This window comes from Geotrypetes seraphini, chromosome 5 (assembly GCF_902459505.1).
Source record: "Geotrypetes seraphini chromosome 5, aGeoSer1.1, whole genome shotgun sequence".
In the NCBI taxonomy this organism is placed as follows: domain Eukaryota; kingdom Metazoa; phylum Chordata; class Amphibia; order Gymnophiona; family Dermophiidae; genus Geotrypetes; species Geotrypetes seraphini.
In genome coordinates, this window is record NC_047088.1 from 153,743,896 (window position 1) to 153,769,476 (window position 25,581).

Below are 25,581 nucleotides of genomic sequence, written 5' to 3' on the forward strand. Positions count from 1 at the left end.
GAAGAAGAAGAGAGGAGTGTCTATGAAATAGATTGAACATATGAGTCTAGGAATTTCCAGGGTGATTTACATTGTATCAAACTTTTGGAAAGTCGAATTATATTTTTCTTTTCATAAGCATATGATTCAAATTTATGATACATGCTCAAAGAATTCCACCAAAAGGTATAGTTTAGTAATGAAGGGGACTTCCAATTTTTCAAGATGTGCATAAGGGCAGTCACAAACATTGCATCAATGAGTTTAGGAGGACAGTTAGACTGTGTAAAACAAGGGTGTTGAGATCAGAGAATTATAATGTCGAAGGAAATTTCTTCTGAACAATTGGTAATAGACTTTATGGTGTCCCAAATGCACGTCCAAAAGGAACGAACTTTAGCACAGTGGAAAAGCATGTGATCAAGAGTCCCAGCTTCTTTCATACAATTCCAACATATAGAGTCTTGTTTTAGGTTAGCTTTCCACATCCGAAAGGGTGTCCATACCGCATTCCACATAATGAAGAACATTGATTGTGAGACTCTGGATGATAAAAGAGGTCGGTTTGTCGAGGACCAGAAGAGTTCCCAGTCAACATCAGTAAGTGAGGTTGTCAGCATAGATTCCCAATGTTTCATGGAATGAGAGGAAAATGTGAAAGAGTGATCTCTTAGAATACTATAAAAGAGAGATATCGCTTTACCTTTTGATATAGCCAATGTGGACCAGTGATACAAAGTGTGAATGGATGTCATATAATCAAAGCGTATAGACATAGAAGATAACATCTTAGTAAGAGAAAGCCACTGTGAGTAAGCAGAAGGAGACAATGAGTAAGTAGAGCAAATTGTGACAAAGGGAACAAACGAAGTGAGAGTGGTTATCTGATGGAGAGACCACAAACCAGCCCGCTGCCACCTTTTCCATGAAAGAGATTTACTATTGATTTGGATTTTGGGGTTATTCCAAATAGACAAGAGTGGACTGTCTTTAATTGAAATCTCTGCGATTGCGTCTAGTATATGAAGGGCATGCTGCGTTGCACTCAATAAGGAATATTTTCTCAAAAGTTTGGGCACTGGCACCGTCAACAAGCATGAAACATGTAATGGTGCTCATAAAAACCGTTCCAGGTCAAACCAGGTTGGTGAGTCTTGGGTACTAGGGTTAATTATCCAATAGGCTCCATATTTGGCCAATGATGCGATATAATAAAAATGAAAATCTGGTACATTCAAGCCCCCATTAATTTTAGAGGCTTTCAGCTTGTCGAGAGCAATACGAGGTTTTTTGTTATTCCTCACAAAGTCAGATATTTTCTTATTCAACCAATGAAAAAATTTCTTCTTGCATAAGGAGGGAAGCATTGAGAGGGTATAGTTTATCTGAGGAGTAAGGGTCATTTTGATGGAAGCTATTCTGCCCCACCATGAAAGGAAGAGTGGAGACCAACGAGACAGGGTGTTAAGAACTAAACTTTTAATTTTAGATATGTTTAGATCTTGAGTTTGAATCGGATCTTTATGTATTAACACTCCCAAGTATTTTACAGCTCCGTGTGACCACGTGAAGGGAAATTGGGCGAGATCTGAGGGGTAAATGAGATCATTAAGAGGGAAAATTTCTGATTTTTCCCAGTTAACTGAGTATCCAGAAAGCTTGGAGTAATGAGAGACAATATTAACGAGTGAGGGAAGGGAAGCAACAGGATCTCGGATAAAGAGAAGGACATCATCAGCGTATGCTGCTAATTTGATATGACAATAAGTGGTTTCAATTCCTGTTATTGTTGGGCATTGTCGGATGGCAGAGAGGAGAGGTTCCAACGCTAAGTTAAACAGCAGCGGCGACAGAGGGCAGCCCTGGCGAGTGCCTCTATGTAGGGAGAATTTGTTGGAGAGAGAATTATTAATTAAAATGCGAGCTGTGGGTTGATGATATAAAGTTTTAATCCAATCTGTATAGAACGGGCCAAAGTTGTACCACTTTAAAATTTGGAATAGAAAAGGCCATTCAACTCGGTCAAAGGCCTTTTCGGCATCTATGGCCAAGCCGATTACGGGATCTGAGAGTGTTTTAGCATGGGCATTAATATGATGAAAGAGGCGTATGTTGTCTCCTATAAACCTTTGTTTAATAAACCCCGTTTGATCTTTGTGAATAAGAGAGGGGATCACTTTGTTGAGTCTCAGTGCAAGAAGTTTTGCCATGATCTTGTAATCTAAATTAAGAAGAGAAATGGGGCGAAAGTTTTTGACCAAGGTAGGGTCTCTGTCAGGTTTGGGAATGACTACTATAGTGGCCTCAGTGAAGTTGAATTGTTTGTCTGGATCAGAGTGGAGGAATTCATAGTAAGAAAGAAGATGAGGAGCCAGAAGATTACGAAACTGCTTAAAAAATTCATTGGTAAACCCGTCAGGACCTGGGGCTTTGCCGGTAGGCATAGATGATATTGCGGTCCAGTTTCAATTTCACAATTTTAAAGAGGTCCTTAGGAGATTATGTTCAGGGATTTGACTCTGATTTTGTGAGCTTGATGTTTATAACTTATATGTGAAATGTAAATGCGCATGAGTCGAGCCTCTTTCATTTGAAAGGACGCTCTGGAATGAGAGGGCATAGGATGAAGTTAAGAGGTGACAGGTTCAGGAGTAATCTAAGGAAATATTTTTTTTACAGAAAGGGTGGCAGATGTGTGGAACAGTCTCCCGAAAGACAGAGACTGGTGGAGACAGAAACTGTGTCTGAATTCAAGAAAGCCTGGGATAGGCACGTGGGATCTCTTAGAGAGAGGAAGAGATAATGGTTACTGCAGATGGGCAGACTGGATGGGCATTTGGCCGTTATCTACCATCATGTTTCTATGTTTCTATGTCTACACAGCCTGGTAGTGTTCTGGTGGCTGTTCAGGCGAGTTTTTCCATCACAGAGCGCTGGTCCATTGCGGAAGGAACAAGAAGTCTAGTCAGAAAAGGACTAGGATGATTGGGGTCAGGATCATTTCCTTGGCTCCCACAAAGTGAGTCCTTAGGTTTAGAGAATTCCAGGTCACAAGTGGGCACTACCAGCCAAGAGTCTGTTGCAGCCCGGACCACAGAGAGGACACAAAGGTGTGCAGACTGTTTAAACCAGTGGATTTAATGGAAATCATTATAGTATCTCTGAGAGAATTAAATTGGGAATCGCAGATTTCCACAGTTCACATTTCGCTTTTGAGCAGCTCTAAGATCCAGTCTATATTTTCCTTTACATTCAGAGATCACCATGATGCTAACGGAGCATTGGGAGATACCAGAGGACCCTTTAAGGGTTGCCAGACCCATGATGGAATTGTTCCCAACGGCTCCTGAGTTCCAGTTGTTATTTGTATCACCTAAGGTGTATTTGCTGGTAGCATATTATGAAGCACATGTCACTTCCTAGTGAAGATGGAATAATTCTAAAGGATGCACAGGATTACAGAGTGAACTTAGATCCCAAACAACAGTTTGAGTCTCTAGTTTTGGGTCTGAAAGCGACAGCTTTCTTAGTGATGTGCACCTGCCATGAGATGCTGCATCAAGCTCTGGCTTCAGAGGACAATGCATGCTCCCAGGTGGTTCTTTTGAGGGCTGACACCTTATATGACATTTATAGGGTCATGTGCAAGGTGTCTTCTTATTCTATCCCTACTTGTAGACTGCTCTGGATTAGACAATGGATGGGAGATTCTGCTTCTAAACTACTTTGAGCAGGCTTACCTTCAAAAGGCAAATACTCATTGGCAAAAGGTTGGATGACCTTAAAGCCAGTGTGGCAGATTGTTGTCCTAATACATTACCAGACAGTAGACCACGTGTCCCAGGTGGTCAAGTTGTATTTCCCTTTGAGGTTACAGACTGGCTTGCTAATCTACAGGCACCTCTGCTCAGAGATCATTTCACGGATCTAGACAGAGGTTCAGGGGCTCCAGAAGAGCTCAAATGCCAGGTCTCTGCTCAGCAGCCACTTCTAAGGAGCCCCAGTGATACCAGGTCAAAGCCCAAGCTTCCCCTAATAGGAGGGAGACTCTCCGAGTTCACTTATGTCTGGACATTGGACATTATTTGAGAGGACTACAAGCTTGTAGTTTTTTGTCCTCTTCAGGATTTCTTTGTGGGGTCTCTAGCCAGAAGACCAGAGAAAGTGGCCAAAGTCTTAGCAATAGTAATACGTCCTCTGAACATTCATTCCATAGAGTCTGGGCTAGATGCAGAATTGAGCTCGGACAGATACTCCATATACTTATCATGCTCAAGAAAGACTCGGATGATTGGAGACTAATCCTTGAGCTGAAGTCTGTCAATATGGCATTAAATGTGCCCATGTTCTGGATGGAAACTGTGCACTTGGTCATTGCCTTGGTGGCACAAGGAGAATTCGTAGCCTTACTGGATTTGAAGGAGGCTTTCTTATATATCTCCATAGTCCCACAATGCAGAAAGTTCACAGGTTTCATGTGCTGGAAAAGCATTTTGAATTCTTGGCACTACCATTTGGTTTGGAAACAGCATATCACATCTTTCCCAAGGTAATGGTGGTGGCAGCAGCACACCTGAACAAGGCAGGAATTCACCCATACTTGGATGTTTGGTTAATCAAGGCTCAATTCAAGCCACTGTCAGCGCTCTTCAACCTCTCCCTTAGTACAGGCAGCGTCTCGTTGGACTGGAGGACGGCTAACGTCATTCCACTCCACAAGAAAGGCTCAAAGATGGAGACAGCAAACTACAGACCAGTGAGTCTAACATCGATAGTGAGCAAACTAATGGAAACTCTAATCAAACACCAATTAGATAAGATCCTGGATGAGGAGAATCTACGGGATCCCCGACAACATGGATTTACTAAGGGGAGATCCTGCCAATCCAACCTGATCTGCTTCTTTGACTGGGTGACAGGGAAGCTGGATATTGGGGAGTCCCTGGACATCGTGTACCTGGACTTTAGCAAAGCATTCGATAGCGTACCACACTGCAGGTTACTGAGCAAGATGAGTTCTATAGGATTAGGTAACACATTGACGAAATGGGTTGGGAGCTGGCTTGGAGGTAGGCTCCAAAGGGTGGTGGTGAACGGCACCCCCTCCGAAATGACGGAGGTGATTAGTGGAGTACCACAGGGCTCAGTCTTGGGCCCAATCCTATTCAACATCTTTATAGGAGACTTGGCAGAAGGGCTTCGAGGTAAAATAACATTATTCGCCGATGACGCCAAACTGAGTAATGTAGTGGGCAAATGCACAACAGATGAAGAGTCAATGCCCGACAACATGATGCACGACCTACTCCTACTGGAGCGATGGTCTAGGACATGGCAACTCAACTTCAATGCCAAAAAATGCAAAGTTATGCACCTGGGCAGCCAGAATCCATGCAAGTCTTATACCCTTAATGGCGAGATCCTAGCAAAAACGGTAGCAGAACGAGACTTGGGGGTAATCGTCAGTGAGGACATGAAGTCTGCCAATCAAGTGGAGCAGGCTTCGTCCAAGGCAAGACAAATCATGGGCTGCATACGAAGGGGTTTCATCAGTCGTAAGGCGGAAGTCATTATGCCATTGTATAGATCCATGGTGAGGCCCCACCTGGAATACTGTGTGCAATTCTGGAGGCCGCATTATCGCAAGGATGTGCTGAGACTGGAGTCGGTGCAAAGAATGGCCACCCGGATGGTCTCGGGACTCAAGGATCTACCATACGAAAAACGGCTTGACAAATTACAGCTATACTCGCTCGAGGAGCGCAGAGAGACGGGAGACATGATCGAGACGTTCAAGTATCTTACGGGCCGCATCGAGGCGGAGGAAGATATCTTCTTTTTCAAGGGTCCCATGACAACAAGAGAGCATCCGTTGAAAATCAGGGGCGGGAAACTACGAGGTGACACCAGGAAATTCTTTTTCACTGAAAGAGTGGTTGATCGCTGGAATAGTCTTCCACTACTGGTGATTGAGGCCAGCAGCGTGCCTGATTTTAAGGCCAAATGGGATCGGCACATGGGATCTATTCACAGGGCAAAGGTAGGGGAGGGACATTAAGATGGGCAGACTAGATGGGCCGTGGGCCCTTATCTGCCGTCTATTTCTATGTTTCTATGTTTCTATGACCGTAGATCTAATCTAAACCTGAATTTATCAGTCACACTATGCCTGAACAGGTTCAAGGCAGCAACACAAGTTGTCCAACTCCTGCAAGACCTTGGATAGATATATCAATTACCAAAAGAGTCTCCTGAAACCATCCCAATCCATGGAGTACTTGGGGATCCTCTGCAACTTGACAGAAGGCCATGTTTGTCTTCTGGAGTTGTGCAAGCTGAAGTTAAAAGCCCAGATTTTAAGAGTTCCTGATAAGGCCAACGCCTACGGCTTGGCAATACCTATAGGTAATGAGGTTGATGGAAGTGACCATAGAAGTGGTACCTTGGATGAAAACTCATTTACGCCCTCTTCAGAAAGTGCTGGTATCCTTCTGTTCTCTGTACATAGACTCGCTCCAGATGCCATTGACTTGGACCGCAGGAGCGCATTAAAGATTGCATTGGTGGTTATGGGCAAAGACACTGTCCACAGGCTTGCCTCTTCACATTTCTTTTTGGGTGATATTGCTGACAGATGCCAGTCTTTATGACTTGAGAGGTCATTGCAAGAGTTGTCCAGTCCAGGGCCAATGGTTATCTTCTCAGAGAAAATGGTCCATCGACAAGTTGGAATTGAGAACTAATCACCTAGCGCTAAACTCATTCGAAAAGACCTTGGAAGGCAATGCGGTCAGGGTCTTCTCGGACAATGTCAGAGCAATGGCATATATCAACCAGGAGGCACCAAGAGTGCTCCATTGAAGCTAGAGGCTGAGTTTTTTTTACTGGACAGATTCCCACCTACAAGATGTTTTGATGGTTGTGGTAAACAGCTGCCAATCTCTCTGAAGGCCCATTCCATCCAGGGCCGCCATCAGGGCAGTACTACCAGTCCTGCATTCAGGGGACCGGAGCTGACAGGGGGCCCGGGCTCCCCCAGGGTCCTAGGCAGTGTTCTAAGGCAGGGGCGCCAGTAGCTCGCCAAGGCAAAATGAGTCGATCACCCAGGACTCACTTTGTCTTGGCGATCTAATCTATCGGACCGATCAGTCTTCCTCTCCCCGACGTCAATTCTGCCGTTGGAGAGGAAGTTCGGGCCAGCCAATCGCTGCCTGGCTGGGCGGAACTTCCTCTCCGACGGCAGAATTGACGTCGGGGAGAGGAAGACTGATCGGCCCGAAGCAGGGAGAGCAGGCGTCGGTGTCGGCTTTGGGGCCTGTTATCCATTGGTGGGTCCTGTTCCCCGATGGCAGCGGCAGTGGCTTGGGGAACGGCAGGGAGAAAGAAAGAAGGGGGCAGGCAGGGAGACAGAAGGAAAGAAGAGAAACAGAAAAAAAGAAAGAAAGGTCAGGGAGAGAGGAAGAAAAAGTTGGGGGAGGGAATGAGGTGTGGAGGAGAGAAAGCATACAGGCTGATAGAAGGGAAGAAAGATTGGATGCACAGTCAGAAGAAGAAAGTGCAACCAGAGACTCATGAAATCACCAGACAAGGTAAGAAAAATGATTTTATTTTAAATTTAGCAAAGTGGAGGCAGTATTACCACAGTTTTCAAAGGAATTTGCCAAAATAACTTAATAGTTAACTGGGTAAATTCCCAGAGATGAAAACTTCCCTTCACTTACTATGCACAGTTCTGAATTTATATCTGCTGTCTATATTTTACAATATGGTCCCTTTTTACTAAACCGCAATAGTGGTTTTTAGCGCAGGGAGCCTATGAGCGTCAAGAGCAGCGCTGGGCATTCAGCGCAGCTCCCTGCGCTAAAAACTGCTATTGTGGTTTAATAAAAAGGATGGAGGGTATATTTGTCTATTTTTGTATGGTTGTTACTGAGGTGACAATGCATAGAGTCATCTGCCTTGACCTCTTTGAAAAAAACCCAGAATAGGAATGATAATTAACATTTTCTCAGCGTACAGTGTGCTTTGTGTTTTTTAATTTTATTGTTGGTAGATCATTTTGACTTGGTCATTTTAAAGTAGCTCACAAGCTCAAAAGGTTTGGGCACCTCTGAGCTAGAGCGTTGAAACTGTGTGTTTCTATTTTATCCCCCCTTTTACAAAACTGTGGAGCGTTTTTTAGCGCCAGCCGTGGTGGTAGCAGCTCTGATGCTCAGAATTCTATGAGCGTCAGGGCTGTTACCACTGTGGCTAAAATCCACACTACAGTTTTGTAAAAGAGTGAGGGGTTAGTTTGTGATGACATATTCCATACTAGGCGAAGGTGTTTTCTGTGTTCTGTGTGTTCGAAAGAAATGGTTTTCTGTTAGGATTGACGGTGTAGGATTGATTGGTCTGGCTTGTTTAGTTTTACAATGGGTGTATTGATGTACTTCTCACTGCAATATGTAAGATGCTGCCTTTTCCTAGGTACTCATGTGTGACATGTCGTTTGTTACTAAAAATCATGTTTTACTTACAGATGGGGGGGGGGGGTGTGCCAAAAAATGATGGGTCCCGGGTGTTACATATGCTACGTACGCCACTATATGTAAAGATACCAGAAAGCTGGCGTAGCAAAAACTTTAAGTAAATTGTTATTCTTCTAAGTTTTGAGTATTTAACCCTCCCACAATCTCACGGGCACTCGTTTCAAGTTTCAAGTTTATTGAGATTTTGATTTAAACGCAATATCAAATATTTTCAATGCTTATAACAAAAATAAATTTGGGGAAATAAATAAAACCATTTGAACAATAAACATACAAACATATCCATAGATGATTAAAATTACATAAAGAGTACAAGGATAAACTACATTTGTTTAAAAAGACAAAGACAAAGACAGAGAAAGAATTGTGCAATTTGGATTAACGATGGAAGATAATTTAAAGCAAATGGCACAGTCTATGAGTAAAGATCTTGACGGACATTCTTTTTATGAATATCTCCTCTATGCCAAATCACCCAATGGACGTGAGAAGATTTTACGGGACTGGCTTAGGTGGAGCATTAGCAGAAAAGTATGTGTGTATTTGGCCTATGGAAGAAGGGGGGGGCGTCGGCGGGGGGGGGGGAGGGGTGCGTGGGGGGCCCAATAGGATTGCTCAGTAAGGGGCCCAGAAATTTCTGATGGCGGCCCTGATTCCATCTGAAGCATGGCATTATCATGGGCAGAATCCTGGGCTGCCCCACCCAAGGAGATTTGTAGGGCAGCTACATGGCCCATTTCCCATACTTTCATAAAGTTTTATAGAGTGGATATGTCAGCACATATTGTCACTGCATTTGGGTCCTTGGTTCTAGTAGCAGACTGCTTTGGTATATCCCACTTATCAAGACCCACGTGACTTCTCCTGCAACTGTGGGCCGGACCCTGGCCCCTCGCAGGTGAAGACTGAGCAGAAGTACTCATTTAGTAGTTCGGCTTTATCTGTGTCTGATTCTGTATAACCTGATGGGAGTTATACAGAATCAGACACAGATAAAGCCGAACTACTAAATGAGTACTTCTGCTCAGTCTTCACCTGCGAGAGGCCAGGGTCCGGCCCACAGTTGCAGGAGAAGCACAACTCGGGAGACCCGTTCCTGAACCACAAGTTTACACCCAGTGACTTCTACAGCGAGCTATCAAAACTCAAGGTGAGCAAAGCTATGGGACCGGACAATCTGCACCCCAGGGTGCTCAGAGAGCTGTGTGACATCCTAGCGGAACCATTAACCGTACTCTTCAACCTCTCCCTGAGTACAGGAAAAGTCCCTTTGGACTGGAAAACAGCTAACATCGTTCCTCTGCACAAAAAAGGTTGCAGGGCAGAGGCTGCGAATTACAGACCGGTGAGTCTCACTTCGATTGTGAGTAAGCTCATGGAAACGCTAATCAAACGTAAATTAGACACTATCCTGAACGAGGAGAATCTATGCAACCCCCACCAACACGGTTTCACCAAGGGTAGGTCATGCCAATCCAATCTTATCAGCTTCTTTGACTGGGTAACTAGAAAGCTGGACCAGGGAGAGTCCCTGGACGTCGTGTATTTGGACTTCAGTAAAGCTTTCAACAGCGTCCCCCACCGTAGATTATTGAACAAAATGAGTTAGGTGCAACACTAACTCAATGGGTCAATGACTGGCTAAGTGGTAGACTTCAGAGAGTGTTGGTTAATGGTGCCCTCTCCAAAACGTCGAGGGTGACCAGTGGAGTGCTGCAGGGTTCGGTCCTGGGACCGATCCTTTTCAATATATTCATAGGAGACCTGACCCAGGGGCTTCAGGGTAAGATAGCATTGTTTGCCGACGACGCCAAACTATGTAACACTGTAAGTAAAAATGATTTGTCCGACAGCATGAAGCAAGACCTGCTTTTACTGGAGCATTGGTCCACGACCTGGCAGCTGGGCTTCAGTGCAAAAAAATGCAAGATCATGCACCTTGGCAACAATAATCCGTGCAGAACATACACACTGAACGGCGAGACCTTGGCTAAGACGGCAGCAGAGTGGGACTTAGGGGTGATCATTAGTAAAGACATGAAAACAGCCATCCAAGTGGAAAAGGCTACATCCAAGGCTAGACAAATGCTGGGTTGTATCCTTAGAAGCTTTGTTAGCCGGAAGCCGGAGGTCATAATGCCATTGTACAGAACCATTGTGAGAGCTCATCTGGAGTACTGTGTGCAATTCTGGAGGCCACACTACCGTAAGGACGTACTGAGAGTTGAGTCGGTTCAGCGCATGGATACTAGGATGATCTTTGGGTTTAAGGATTTCTCATACGAGGACAGGCTGCACAGATTGCGGCTATAATCTCTCGAAGAGCTTAGGGAGAGGGGAGACATAATTGAGACATTTAAGTACATCACTGGCCGCATAGAGGTGGAAGACAACATTTTCTCTTTCAAGGGTCCGTCGGCCACAAGAGGACATCCGCTAAGAATCAGGGGCGGGAAATTTCATGGGGATACCAGGAAGTACTTCTTCACAGAAAGAGTGGTAGACCATTGGAACAAACTCCCAGAACAAGTGATCGCGGCCAGCAGCATACAAGATTTTAAGAATAAATGGGATGCCCACGTCTGATCTTTACGAGGGGAGTGTAGAGGTGATGCCACCTGTGAGCGACCCCTTAAGAGGTTGTTTGGGGAGGGTTAATGGAGTGGGCAGACTTGATGGGCTATGGCCCTTTTCTGCCGTCATCTTTCTATGTTTCTATTAGGTTCTTACCTCAATAATCATCTTTCCAGTAGAAAGAGATATGAGTCTTGTCGGCCCACCCTGTCAGATTGTTACTTAGCCTGCTTTCTGTCTCAGACATATAAATATGTCTCCAGATGCTGGTATGAGTTATGTGTATCTTTATTAGAAATACCGCCTTTCCTCTGTAGATATCAAAGCAGTTTACAGTACAATGACTATTAGCAGGTACTCTGTTTTCCATATTTGTCCCGGCGAGCTCACAGTCTAACTATAGTATCTGGGGCAAAGGAGGGTTGAATGACTTGACCAAGATCACAAGGAATGGCACTGGGCTTGAACCCACGACTTCAGGGTGCTGAGGCAGCAGCTCTAACCTCTAGGCCACTCCAAGAGAATATGAAGATGCTTACTGTTCTTTAGTTCAACAAGTACAAAGAAATAGAAATTATCTCTATAGATAAACCTTTAGGGAGACTAACTATAGGAGCTGCATAAATGTTGGTGCTGGTTGCACTCATGTAGGTGACTTGTTTGGTTCCACCTTGTTTAAGCTATATGTCTATTGGCTTAATTAAATGTTATTGTGCAGAGAAGAAAAGATGACTTGTTGGGGAGCTTCCCATGCCCTCCTTGTTATTTCTCCTATTTAGGGGTTATCCATTGTTTTGGTATGAACCTGAGACACTGCCCAGTCGCACAAGGAGTTGAAAAATGTAGATGATGCCTTCTGTAATCCTTGCAGGTGAAGGGAAGAAACCAAGACTCACATCTCTTTCTATTGGAAAGAAGATTATTGAGGTAAGAACCTAATTGTACCATTTAAAAATTAGGCCAGCCAGACCCCCAAATGTAAATGGATAGACCAAATAGATAGCACCTCTGCATAGCAAAATAAAATTAAAATACCAGTTCCAGTGCTTAACTGTATACACTGGCGGGGCTTCCTGAATTTAACATTTAGACTATGTATTTTGTATTTGCATATCTATATCTAAAGTCTGTCAGGCTGCGACATTCTGAGAAACTAATATAGAAGCAGAGGATTTTGGCTTTGTGGAGAGATCAGAGCCGATGAATTCCAGTGGATGCACACATGATAAATGCACACTTAAATTTTTTGCAGTGTGATGATATTGCATAATTGATCTGAAATGATCATAAGGGATGCTGTGCTACTTTTGATTGTTGCATAAACGGCTTTAAATGAACAGATGACTCAGATATGTACAAATGCTCAAAATTGCTTTAATTTTAATTTTAAAAATGTATAGAATTGTATAGATAGTATGTAAGATAGCTAACATTGTAGTGTTCTTTGATAGAAAGATGTCTTAAACATGCACCTAACTCATTCAGGATGTCAAAATTGAAATATTTCCCCAGGATCAAATATAGGGTTTCGTTCTCCTAAAGGGATTAAAAATATCTTTGGAAAATTGCTTGTATTTTGTCTTTGATTTAGACTTGGTGTAAGTCCAGAAAAACTCTTGGTTCCTTTTGCTTTGGCATTCTACAACCCCTGCTGAGCCCATCTAAGGGCTGCGTGAGTCTGCTCAGGGGTAGTGATGGGTTTAAAGATCAACTAGATATTGTGCACACCAGAAGAAAGCCTCAGATTACAGAGAAAATAACTCTACATTGAAAAAGTTATTTTCTCCTCTTTGGGGGGTGTATAATATGTTTTATTGCTGTACATCCACATGGGGTCAGTTCAAAGAATGCTCAGTTAAGTTGAAATGGCTTTTTAAAAGATCAGTAGCAAACAGTGAGAAAGAAGCATAACAAAAAGCAAATCATAGATGATAGCTTTTTCTTGGTACAGTTGACTTCTTATATTGAAGCAAGGCACAGTTCTGGGTAGACAAGTAATTGGAAGGTAAATTTCTCTTTGTGTTCCAAGTCACAGAGACCCGTACTGTGTGCTTTTGTTTTTATAATGTTGCGTGTACTAGTAATAAGTCCCTTGACAGCAGGACATTGTCATTTTAGTTGTTGTATATCTCTTTCATTGTACAGATTTTCCTGCCTTTTGGCCGTGGACTATTGTTACTGTTTATTTTTTCTTGCTTTCTTCATATTTCTTTCTTTCTTTTGTTTCTTTTCCCTTTCAACTTGGATTATAAAGGAAAAGGTACAGTATTATGCACTCTGCATGTGCCTGATTTCTATTTCCAGAGCTGTGTTTTAAAATATTAGAGAATGTACAGTATGGAGAAAATGATATCTATTTTATTTAATATGCTAATTTGTGACCCAATAGGTTTTCTATATATCTGCAATATGACATCTGCTTCTGATTTGCTTAGCTTACCATGAAAACGTAGCATCCTTTCAGCCATATATGTAGAGTTACCATATGGCGCCAGAAAAAAAAAGAGAATGGATTGAGACATCTGGGTTTTGCTTCCATTGAAAGCAATTGAAGTAAAGCCCAGATGTCTCAATCCATTCTCTTTTTTTATTTTGTCTAGAACCATACTCTACATACGTATATACAAAAAACATACAACAAAGTGGGCTAGTCTGAAACAGATCTATCCCTCCATTTTAAAAAAATCTGTCAACCAATCTCTGGGTAATGTATTCGCTGATATATAGGAAATGTTTAGTTTTCTGTATGATCTATGTAGCATTCATAATCCCTTATTAATCTGTTATTTAGTATAAAATATTTTGGAAAGGAAGATTTTGTAGCAAGACTATCACAGGGCTGTTCTGGTGACCCCATAGCCGGTTGGGTTTTCAGGACATCTGCACTGTTTATATTGTATAAATTGTAGACATATGTTTTCTGAGAACAAGTAGAACAGGCAAGCCCTTACAGTATGGGTGATATCACTGATGGAGCCCGCACAGGAAAGCATCTCCAGCCTTCTAAGTACTAGATGTTTTTTGGATGTTTTCAACTTAGATGATTATCTGGTTGAAAATAGAAACATGACAGCGATAAAGGCCAAATGGCACATCTAGTCTGCCCATCCGCAGTAACCATTATCTCTGGGGTATAAAGTTAGATGTCCCAGTGGACAAGACGTCCAATTAGATGATTTTAAAAAAAAATTTTGCACATCCAGAATTTTCAAAAATGGACATCCAATTTTGGATGTGTAGTAGGAAATGTCCTAAGTTGGACTTAGACACACTTATCGAAAATGCCCCTCCACATTCATTACAGGTATCCTGCAATACCTGAGGCCCAATCATGATCGGCTTGTTGTAAATTATGTTCACAGATATTCAAGAGAAGTTTTCATAGTTGAGAGAGTAGGCAAATACATATTTTTGGTGCTGAGAAGTCTGATACATTGACTTTGAATATAAGAATAGCCTTACTAGGTCAGACTAAAGGTACATCAAGCCCAGTAGCCCGTTCTCAAGATGGCCAATCAAGGTCAAAACCCAAAGAGTAGCAACATTCCAAGCTACCGATCCAGGGCAAGCAGTGGCTTGTTATTCCTCTTTGTTTCCTGTTCTTTTAAATGCTTATCTCAGCACTTTGAGTAAGGTGATTATTCTACTACATTTGTTCTGAATATGTACAAATTCTTACCTTCTGATATCTCAAGTGCAAGTCAATTCTTACCTTCTGATATTTCAAGTGCAAGTCAATTCTTACCTTCTGATATCTCAAGTGCAAGTCAGTTTAGCATTCTATCATGATGATAATTTGCATGGTGACTAAAATTAATGCAGCAATATAATAGAAAAAATTCTACTACCACTTGTGTAGAGAAGTGCATTCACTGTATAACTTTTCTTATATAACTTTTTTACTTTTTTACTTTGATACTTAAAGGGAAAAGGCCTCAGAAATGGAGCCTACACAGAGTCATAGACTGAATTGATCGAATTAATCAGCGTAGTTGTCCCGTTCCTTGCTCCAGTCATTGGCCAACAAAAACCCGTATATTTAAATTAAGTTTAGGTATTCAAATGTTTCAATCTTCTTCTGTTATAATGAGTTATCAGTTATATATTACTTGAAAATTAACTTATGTAAAACTTCCTCAACCATATTTCTACATTTTCTTTTTACATTTTCTTTTTTATCACTCTTGTATAGTATATCACTTGCTACATGCACAACTCTATATTCACTGAAAAAAGTGATTCTTTTGTGACTTAGCTTAACACAGTAGTAGGATGCCACATATAGATGCCAACACGTCCAGCATTTCGCGGAGCTGTCAAAAACCGCTGCGTCAGGGCCGGATTCAAGGCATTCCAAAAAGGATTTCCTATAGAAAAAAGTTTTAAATTATTCTTCTTGTCTAACAAGACCAAACAGCAATCACAAATCCATAGTTACTTACTGCACTGTGTTATTCCATCAACTGTTTTCAGATAGAACTCAAAATGGCGGCAGCCTCTCTTTCATATACCCGGGAGTGTACTGACATCACTTCCTTAAAACTTTTAAAGGTATATTCACACTTTGCCAATTTGTGACCTCCAAACAAATGAATAAAGTTTTATCCCAGGACAAGCAGGCAGCATATTCTTTACGCATGGGTGACGTCACCGATGGAGCCCTCGGTACGGACCTTTTTACTAGAAAGTTCTAGTTGGCTGCACCGCGCATGCGCGAGTGCCTTCCCGCCCGACGGAGGAGTGCGTGGTCCCCAGTTTCTTCATTTCCGCGGAGCGAAGAAGACGTGTGTTTTTCAACGACGTTGAAATTCTCTTTTTGCCTTCCCGCTCGCGTTATTTTTTCGTTTTATTCACCTTCGGGTGCTTTTTTCTTTTCAGTTATAAAAAAAAAAAACAACTTTATTTTTCGTTCCTGCCCCGGCGGGGCCTGTTGTCACTATCCAGGCCTCCGGGTTCAATTTTGCGGAGGCCGTGTTCCCCTTCATGCCCCCGCAGCCGGGTTTTAAGAAGTGCCAGCGGTGTGCACGCCCGATCTCCCTCACTGACCCACACAATTGGTGCTTGCAGTGTTTGGGACTTGAGCATCGGGCGGACTCCTGCACCCGCTGTGCCACTCTTAAAAAATGCACTTTGAAGAACCGTCTAATCCAGCAGAATATTCTGTTCGCCACCAGCCCTGCTATGGACTCGACTTCTTCATCTGCGGCACCGTCAAAAGTGGCACCGGCCACTTCGACACCGCCTGATCCATCATCGGCGCCACCGGCGCCAGGTAAGCCGGCTAAGAAGCCTTCCACCCTTGAGCGCCCTCCCACCTCGGTGGCGACACCGGTCCTTTCGGCTCCACGCCGACCCAAAAAAACGCTCCGCCCCGATATCGGTGAGTGCCTCGTCATCGGCCTCCTCATCGCCGGGCCGTAGAGCGGCACCCATGGAACCAAAACAGAAAAAAGTGGTTCCGGTGCCACCCCTGGATGACCGCATCGCGGCCATCCTCCAAGACAAGTTGCATGAACAACTACAACAGCAACTTCAGCAGCTCTTGCCCTCCATCTTGGCACCGCTGCTTTCGGTACCAGACCGGCCCGAGCCCCGCACCGTCCAACCGGTATCCACTCCATCGATACCGTTGGACTTGTCCATGCCTATTCTTTCAGCGTCCCATCTCCATACCCATGCCGAGAGTCACACCTTGGCGACGGGCGATCCTCCTCGGGACCGGACAGGGCACCGGTCTTCCCGTGACCCTGACCGGCACCGTTCTTCCCGGGACCGAGACAGACACAGGTCTTCATCACCCGGTACCGTCTCGGTACGCTCGGGCAAGTCTCTGTCTAAGACTCACCATACCGAGCCTTCCACTCCGGTATCTCGGCATGCGCACACTGATGTCAGAGACCCGGACCTATGGGAAGAATCCCCTCCCGGTACCGAGGAGGACGCATCGTCGTCGGACGAGGAGCCTTCGGCCCCCGATACCACATCTAAACCTGAGCAATCTTCTTTTTCTAAATTCCTCAGAGAGTTGTCGGGGGCTCTGTCTCTTCCTCTAGAGTCTGACTCTAAGAAATCACAGGCTTTTTTGGAGGCATTGGATTTTGATCAACCTCCCAAAGAGTTCCTAAAGTTGCCCGTACATGACATCCTACGGGAAACTTTTTATAAAAATTGGGAGAACCCGCTTACTGTCCCTGGGGCCCCCCGTAAACTGGATAGCCTTTACAGGGTCATACCAATCCCTGGATTTGATAAACCCCAGCTGCCCCATGAGTCTCTCCTGGTGGAGTCCACCTTAAAAAAGACTCACGGCTCTAGTGTTTATGCCTCCACTCCTCCTGGCAGAGAGGGCAAAACAATGGATAAGTTTGGCAAGCGACTCTACCAGAATGCAATGCTTGCCAACAGGGCGAACAACTATTCATTCCATTTTTCATTCTACTTGAAACATCTGGTCCTCCAACTCTCCGCCATGCAGAAGTACCTTCCAGAACACAAGGTCCCACTGTTCCAGCAACATATCTCCAGCCTGCTCCAACTGAGAAAATTTATGGTGCGCTCTATATATGACTCTTTTGAGCTTACCTCCCGTGCATCTGCCATTGCTGTGGCTATGCGCCGCCTGGCTTGGCTAAGGGTCTCAGATTTGGACATCAACCATCAAGACCGACTAGCCAACGCTCCCTGTCTTGGGGATGAATTATTTGGGGAGTCCCTGGATACAACCACACAGAAACTCTCAGCCCATGAGACCAGATGGGACACTCTCATAAAACCTAAGAAAAAGGCTCCACCTGCTCGTCCTTACAGACCACAGTCCTCATATCAGCGCAGGTTCTCCGCTAGGCCGCTCAATCCACCTTCACAACAACCTAGACGGCCCCGTCCGCACCAGCACACCCAGGCTCGTGCCCAGTCCAATCAACCTGCCAAGCCTCTTCCTCCTGCCAAGCCATCTCAGCCCTTTTGACTCTTCTCTCCAGGGCATAGCCAGTCTCCCGCCTTCATTGCCTCTTCCTCAACCAATCGGAGGCAGGCTCCACATCTTCCTCAGCCGTTGGGAGGTCATCACATCGGACCAGTGGGTCCTCAACATCATCCGCCACGGCTACTCTCTCAACTTCCAGACTCTTCCACCAGACAATCCTCCCATAGAGTCTGCTTCTCATTCAAACCAAACCCCCCTCCTCCTGAGGGAGGTACAATCCCTCCTTCTTCTCAATGCCATCGAAGAAGTGCCTCCGGAACAAAGAGGTCGGGGATTCTACTCCCGCTACTTCCTGGTTCCCAAGAAGACAGGAGATCTCCGTCCCATTCTCGATCTCAGGGATCTCAACAAGTGTCTAGTCAGGGAGAAATTCAGAATGCTCTCCCTTGCCACGCTTTATCCTCTTCTCTCTCAGCACGACTGGCTATGTTCCCTGGACCTCAAAGAGGCCTACACTCACATCCCCATCAATCCGACCTCACGTCGCTATCTGCGATTCCAGGTGCACCACCGCCATTATCAGTACAAAGTGCTGCCTTTTGGCCTCGCTTCATCACCCAGGGTGTTCACCAAATGCCTCATTGTGGTGGCGGCCTTCCTCAGGTCTCACAACCTCCAGGTGTTTCCCTACTTGGACGATTGGTTAGTGAAAGCACCTACGTCTCCACTTGTGCTACAAGCCACTCATCATACCATCTCTCTCCTCCATCTCTTGGGGTTCGAGATCAACTACCCCAAGTCGCATCTGCTTCCCACACAGCGCCTTCAGTTCATTGGAGCAGTTCTCGACACCACACTAATGAGGGCGTTTCTCCCCTCCGACCGTCAACGGACTCTGCTCCACCTTTGTCGTCAGGTGCTCCTCCATCACTCCATTCCTGCCAGACAGATGATGGTCCTCCTGGGCCACATGGCCTCGACGGTGCATGTGCTTCCCCTAGCGCGACTCCACCTCAGAACACCTCAATGGACTCTGGCCAACCAGTGGTCACAGACCTCGAATCTTCTTTCTCATCCCATCTCTGTGACATCGTCTCTTCAGCGATCTCTACAATGGTGGTTGAACTCCTCAAATCTTTCCAGGGGCCTTCTTTTTCATCTGCCCCCTCATTCCATGATCATCACCACGGATGCCTCCCCTTATGCATGGGGAGCTCACCTGGGAGATCTACGCACCCAGGGTCTTTGGACCCCGCAGGAGCGTCTACATCACATCAATTTCCTAGAACTGAGAGCCATGTTCTACGCTCTCAAGGCCTTCCAGCACCTTCTCTGCCCTCAGGTTCTTCTCCTATGCACAGACAACCAAGTCGCCATGTACTACATAAACAAGCAAGGCGACACCGGGTCTCGCCTCCTTTGTCAGGAGGCTCTCCACATTTGGACCTGGGCCACGGCCCGCAGTCTCTTCCTCAAGGCTGTCTATATCCAGGGCGAACAGAACTCCCTGGCCGACAATCTCAGCCGCATCCTTCAACCTCACGAGTGGACTTTGGATCCTCCCACGCTCCACTCCATCTTTGCTCGCTGGGGCACTCCGCAGGTGGACCTCTTTGCAGCTTCTCACAACCATCAGCTGCCCCAGTTCTGCTCCAGACTCTTCTCTCCTCACCGTCTGGCCCCGGATGCATTCCTGCTCAACTGGACGGATCGGTTCCTCTATGCCTTTCCTCCACTACCTCTGATGCTGCGGACTTTATCCAAACTCCGCAGGGACAGGGCCACCATGATTCTCATCGCTCCTCGGTGGCCTCGCCAACACTGGTTTCCTCTCCTGCTTCAGCTCAGCGTCAGGGAGCCCATTCCTCTTCCTGTGTTTCCTACTCTACTTACGCAACAGCGTCAGTCTCTGCTGCATCCCAATCTGTCTTCGCTCCACCTGACAGCTTGGTTTCTCTCGGGCTGACCTCTCCAGGAAATCTATCTCAGCCTGTCCGTCTCATTTTGGACGCCTCCAGGAAACCGGCCACCCTCCAATGTTACCATCAGAAGTGGACCAGGTTCTCCTCTTGGTGCCTCCGTCATCATCTCAATCCCACCTCTTTAGCGGTGGAAACTGTACTGGACTATTTGCTCTCCCTGTCCAATGCGGGCCTCAAGTCTACCTCAATCAGAGTCCACCTCAGTGCCATCACTGCGTTTCATGAGCCTATCCTCGGAAAACCTCTCACGGCTCATCCTCTGGTTTCCCGATTCATGAGGGGCCTCTTCAATGTCAAACCACCTCTAAAGCCTCCTCCGGTCGTCTGGGACCTGAATGTGGTTTTATCAGCCCTCATGAAACCTCCTTTTGAGCCTCTTGCCACAACTTCGCTCAAACTTCTAACATGGAAGGTGCTTTTCCTCATTGCCATCACCTCTGCCAGGAGGGTTAGTGAGATGCATGCACTAGTAACGTTCACTGTTTTTCACCATGACAAGGTGGTTCTGCGTACCCATCCAAAATTCCTTCCCAAGGTAGTCTCGGCTTTTCACCTCAACCAGTCCATTGTGTTGCCTGTCTTTTTCCCGAAACCTCATTCACATCCTGGGGAACAGGCATTACACAGTCTTGATTGCAAGCGTGCCCTGGCCTACTATCTTGATCGTACAAGGGCTCACCGCTTGTCCCCTCAGCTCTTCCTGACCTTCGATCCTAATCGCCTGGGTCACCCGGTCTCTAAACAGACGCTATCCAACTGGCTTGCAGCTTGCATCGCGTTCTGTTATGCTCGGGCCAGTCTGTCACTGGACGGTGCTGTCACTGCCCACAGGGTGAGAGCTATGGCCGCTTCTGTTGCTTTCCTCCGTTCCACACCCATTGAGGAAATCTGCAAAGCTGCCACCTGGTCCTCAGTTCACACTTTCACTACTCACTACTGTCTGGATACTTTCTCCAGACGGGATGGGCACTTCGGCCAATCTGTACTTCAGAATTTATTTTCCTAATGGCCAACCATCCCTCCTCCCTCTTTGTTAGCTTGGAGGTCACCCATGCGTAAAGAATATGCTGCCTGCTTGTCCTGGGATAAAGCACAGTTACTTACCGTAACAGGTGTTATCCAGGGACAGCAGGCAGATATTCTTACGTCCCACCCTCCTCCCCGGGTTGGCTTCTTAGCTGGCTTATCTTAACTGGGGACCACGCACTCCTCCGTCGGGCGGGAAGGCACTCGCGCACGCGCGGTGCGGCCAACTAGAACTTTCTAGTAAAAAGGTCCGTACCGAGGGCTCCGTCGGTGACGTCACCCATGCGTAAAGAATATCTACCTGCTGTCCCTGGATAACACCTGTTACGGTAAGTAACTGTGCTAATCTGTATAAGACTAAAATTAATGCCCAAATGAAGGTGCATTTGTTAAAGCTAGACATTGGAAAAAATGCTGTTATGGATTGGAAGTAAAAATTGTCCTAAGTCTTTAGAGCACCCTATTATAGAGAGAAATTCTGAAAACCTAACCTGCACAAAACAGAAGCATTATGATATTCTCTGTTTTATTCTCTATCCCTTAACTAATAACATTGTATTTGCTTTCTTAGCCCTAACACTGAGAGGATTTCAATGTACCATTAATGATAACATCTAGAACCTTTTCCTGTGTGGTAGCTCCTACTGTGGAACTCAGCTTCATATGTTTTAGATGAATACATGGTTTGGCCATCCTTGAGATGGTTAAACTGTTTGATATGCCCTTACAGATTTCAGGAGAGGTGAAGTATCTGGGGGTTATTGTTGACTCCTGTTTGACATTTCAGAGCCATGTGCTATGAATGATTAGGAAAATATTCTTTAAACTGAGATTGATGAATGCTCTTCAGCCATACCTCTCAGGTAGTTTGTTTAAGACCATACTGTAAACTGTAGTTTTGTCTTGCTTTGATTATTGCAACCTTGTGTTTTTGAGAACAACAGCGTCGACGTTATCTGCATTGCGGGTTGCACAAAACTTGGTTGTGCAGACAATCTTTAGATTGAGTAAGCGGGAACATGTGTCAGAATACTACATTAAATTATACTGGTTGAAATTAGACTACTGGATACATTGTAAGCTGCTGGTTATGGTATACTTATGTGTACATGGGCTAGCACCATGATATCTGGTTGATAGTATTCTGCTATATGTTCCCTCTCCAAAACTCTGTCCTATGGAACATGGTAATTTGTTTGTCCCACCTGTTAAACACTTGCATTTGCAGGTGTTGAGGGCAAGTATGTTTACTTGCAGAGGCTCGCAGGCATGGAATGAGATCCCTCTATACATCCGGGAGCAGGGAAATTTGCACAATTTTAAGAAATCACTGAAAAATTATTTGTTCTGTAAGATGAAATATAGGAACTGAAGCTTTAATATAATTGTAAGCGCTGGTCGCTTAAATGTTTGTTTGATTTGTTTATATTGTATGGGATGTATTAATTTTATATAAGTACTTTTTGGAACCTGCTTTGTATAAAGCGAGATATAAGCCAACAAACTATAAACTATACAGTATAGCTATAGTTTGGTTTGCTCTTCCTTACATGCATCACTGTGGGGTCCTTTTACAAAGCTGCAGAAAGTGGCCTTAGTGTGCCTTTATGTGGGTCTTTCCTGCACGCTGAGGCCATTTCTACCACAGCTGGAAAATGAACAATGTTCCATTAGCATGTGACCATTAACAAAAATGAGTGTGTGGGCTCTTACTACCACCTATTTTGTAGGTGGTAAGGGCTCGCATGCTAATTCCTCACTAATCAGTTAATTCATGGCAGTGCTGATGTGCTGATTAGCTCAGAAATGTCCACTTTCCACCTGGCTCAGACGTGCCCTCTTGACCCCCCAAAAAATATATTTAGTGTGAGGGTAGCCTGTACATATGAAATTTAGTGCTTACCACAGCTTAGTAAAATGGTCCCACTGCAAATGCTCACATTAAATTTCATCTTCCATCTGGATGCCCAGTCAGGTAATCTTGCAATATTTCACAGTCCTCTTCTGATTTAACAACTTTAAATAACTTTGTCTTCAGCAAATTTGATCACCTCACTTCTTGTTCCTGTTCCCAGGGTATTTATAAATATGTTCCAGCACAGATCCCAAAAATTGTTTTGAAGGAGTACCATTATTATTATCATCCTGCCAGATACTCTTGGTTGGTTTGGTACTCTGAATATTGAGTTCTTCCCAGAAACATATAGTACTTGGAGGTATTGATGCAGGATGTAGGTAGTTTGAGCTGCACAGTCTTCTGTTGTTGACAAGTGGTGATTTTGTCAATGCCCAGTGTATTCAGATGATCCAAGTCTTTTAATATTGTTCCAAGGGTACCAATTACTACAGGGACCACAACTGCATGTTTTCACCAGTTGCTCAATTTCAGCCTTCAGGCCTTGACATTCCATGATATTTATGTAGTTTCACACAATTTGTCAGATGCTCTTGGCTGGATTTGAGTCTCTAGATATCAAGTCCTATCCCAAGAACTTGGGATGAAGTATCAGCACAGGAGTAGTCTAATGGTTAGAGCAGTGGGCTGAAACCAGGGGAGTCAGTTCAAATTCCAATGCAGCTTCTTTTAATCTTGGGCAAGTCCGTAACCCTTTATTGTCTCAGGTACAAACTAAGATTGTGATCCTTCCAGGGACAGAAAAATACCCACTGTACCTGAATGTACTTCAGTAATTTTGGGGCTTGCTTGTAGTATGTAAGAAATAAAATATATAATAATAATAATTAGTATTTTGATTGTGTTAGTTTTTTCTTAAATCATTGCGTTTTCCTTTACTCATCTTTTTTTCTCCCTTTTGTACCTAGATCCAAACCAGGCCTTGCGGCTATGCCTGGGCAGCACTGCAGTTGGGGCTCAGTATGGTGCCATTTCTGCTCTTAGTATCAACAGCGATTGTTCCCGATTACTTTGCGGCTTCGCAAAAGGACAGGTGAGGCATAGGAGCTCATTTCCAAAGTACTTAGACACACAAAGTACCATAGAAACCTATGATACTTTGTATGTCTAAGTGCTTTGAAAATGAGCGTCATAGTCTACCAGAAATGGGAGTTCATTAGCATGATTACAGAAGTTTGTGTCTACAGTTTTTTTCACATTCCAGAATCAAACCTTAAGTCCAGATTTATCAGTGCCACAGACAGGTCTGGTTGTCAAAAGTAACCAAACTAACACATATATCTGGTGAAAATTCATTGTGGGCAAGGCTTGTTTGTTGTCATTGAGGGACTAGAATTCGCCTAAAAGGTCTTGTATTGGGCGTTTGGGACTTGGGCAATTTTTTGGTCGGGAATTTGTTTTAAAGATAGACGTAGTGGTGGTCTCGGCAATTAAACTGCTGAACGTATAGGTAGGCCATTCTAAAAAAAAAAACAACTCATCTAGAGACTTAGGCCAAAAGGGGCCTTAGACGTTTCTTTTGATTATGCCCCCTCCACACTTTCAAGTTAATATTTCAAGAACAGTAATATAAAAAATTCTGCTTTAGTAAGATTTTGGGAGGCAGTTTTCAATGGAACGTCTTTGAGTATTGCCATCATCCTTGATGGGGCAAAGTATGCACACTATTTTTCATGATTGGGAGGGGAAGAGAGAGGACTAGCTCAGGTACATATAGGGATTTCATTTTGAAATCCAAGTATCCTTTATAATCTGTGGACTTGGTCTCTGCAGCTATTTCCCTTTGAAAATAGCTTTAGGGACAAAGTAACTATAGGCCCACAAGCACTGCTCGCTTGCTAAAAATTATCCTTTTGATGTTTAGCTTCTGAATTCAAAAGTAGAACTTTTATATCTCTAATAACTGACCAGAGATGAATTTGTCCACCCTCTGAATTTTCTGGAATAAACATGCTCTCATATACATTTTTTACTCATCCAGGAATTTTATGGCCATGCTTCTTATATTATACAGTAACTTTCCCATGATTTGCTAACACTGAATAGTATTTTTCCTTAACTTGCATTAAACCTTTTTCTTTTTACAGATTACCATGTGGGACTTGGCCAGTGGGAAACTCTTAAGGTCCATAACAGATGCCCACCCTCCAGGAACAGCAATTTTGCACATCAAGGTACTGAAACGACTAAATGTAAAGCAGTTTTCAGCCAAGTGTATGTCATGAAGCATCTCAAAATATTTGATATCTTAAATTTTTACTTTTGTGGTATAATTTATATAACAGGGAATCTATAACAATTTCCCATAATGCATGCAACTTAAAAGGGCAACATATGTATGCATGTGCCTTTTATAAAATAGGCTGTCGGTTATCTCCGGTAGTGTATTTACAAAAACTCTGAGGCAGGTACAACTGTTTGTGTACTTTTTTGTAATTTACATGCAGGGCTGGATTAAAGGCTAGGCCCAGTAGGCATGTGCCTTGGGCCTGATGCGCTGCTAACTGTACACACTGTCCCTGGAGGGAGAGATGACTGCCAGTATCTCTCCACTCCCAACACGCTGTTGTGATCTGCAGTGGCAAAAACAAAGAAAAGACTTTGCAGGGTCGCGCTGTTCAAGTTTGCGGCTGCTGGCCCTGACTCTCT

At 44.3% G+C, this 25,581-nt stretch overlaps 1 protein-coding gene across 2 annotated transcripts in view; it reads left to right on the forward strand.

Moving 5' to 3' along the window:
* VPS8 (VPS8 subunit of CORVET complex) overlaps positions 1-25,581 on the forward strand; it is a 755,312-nt gene that overhangs the window by 83,725 nt on the left and 646,006 nt on the right. Inside the window, exons 8-10 of one of the 2 annotated variants that reach the window (XM_033944522.1) lie at positions 13,339-13,344; positions 23,841-23,965; positions 25,020-25,106. In XM_033944522.1, the coding sequence (XP_033800413.1) occupies positions 13,339-13,344; positions 23,841-23,965; positions 25,020-25,106 (218 nt within the window). The remainder of the gene's footprint in view (positions 1-13,338; positions 13,345-23,840; positions 23,966-25,019; positions 25,107-25,581) is intronic. The other variant, XM_033944523.1, reaches the window with a different exon arrangement.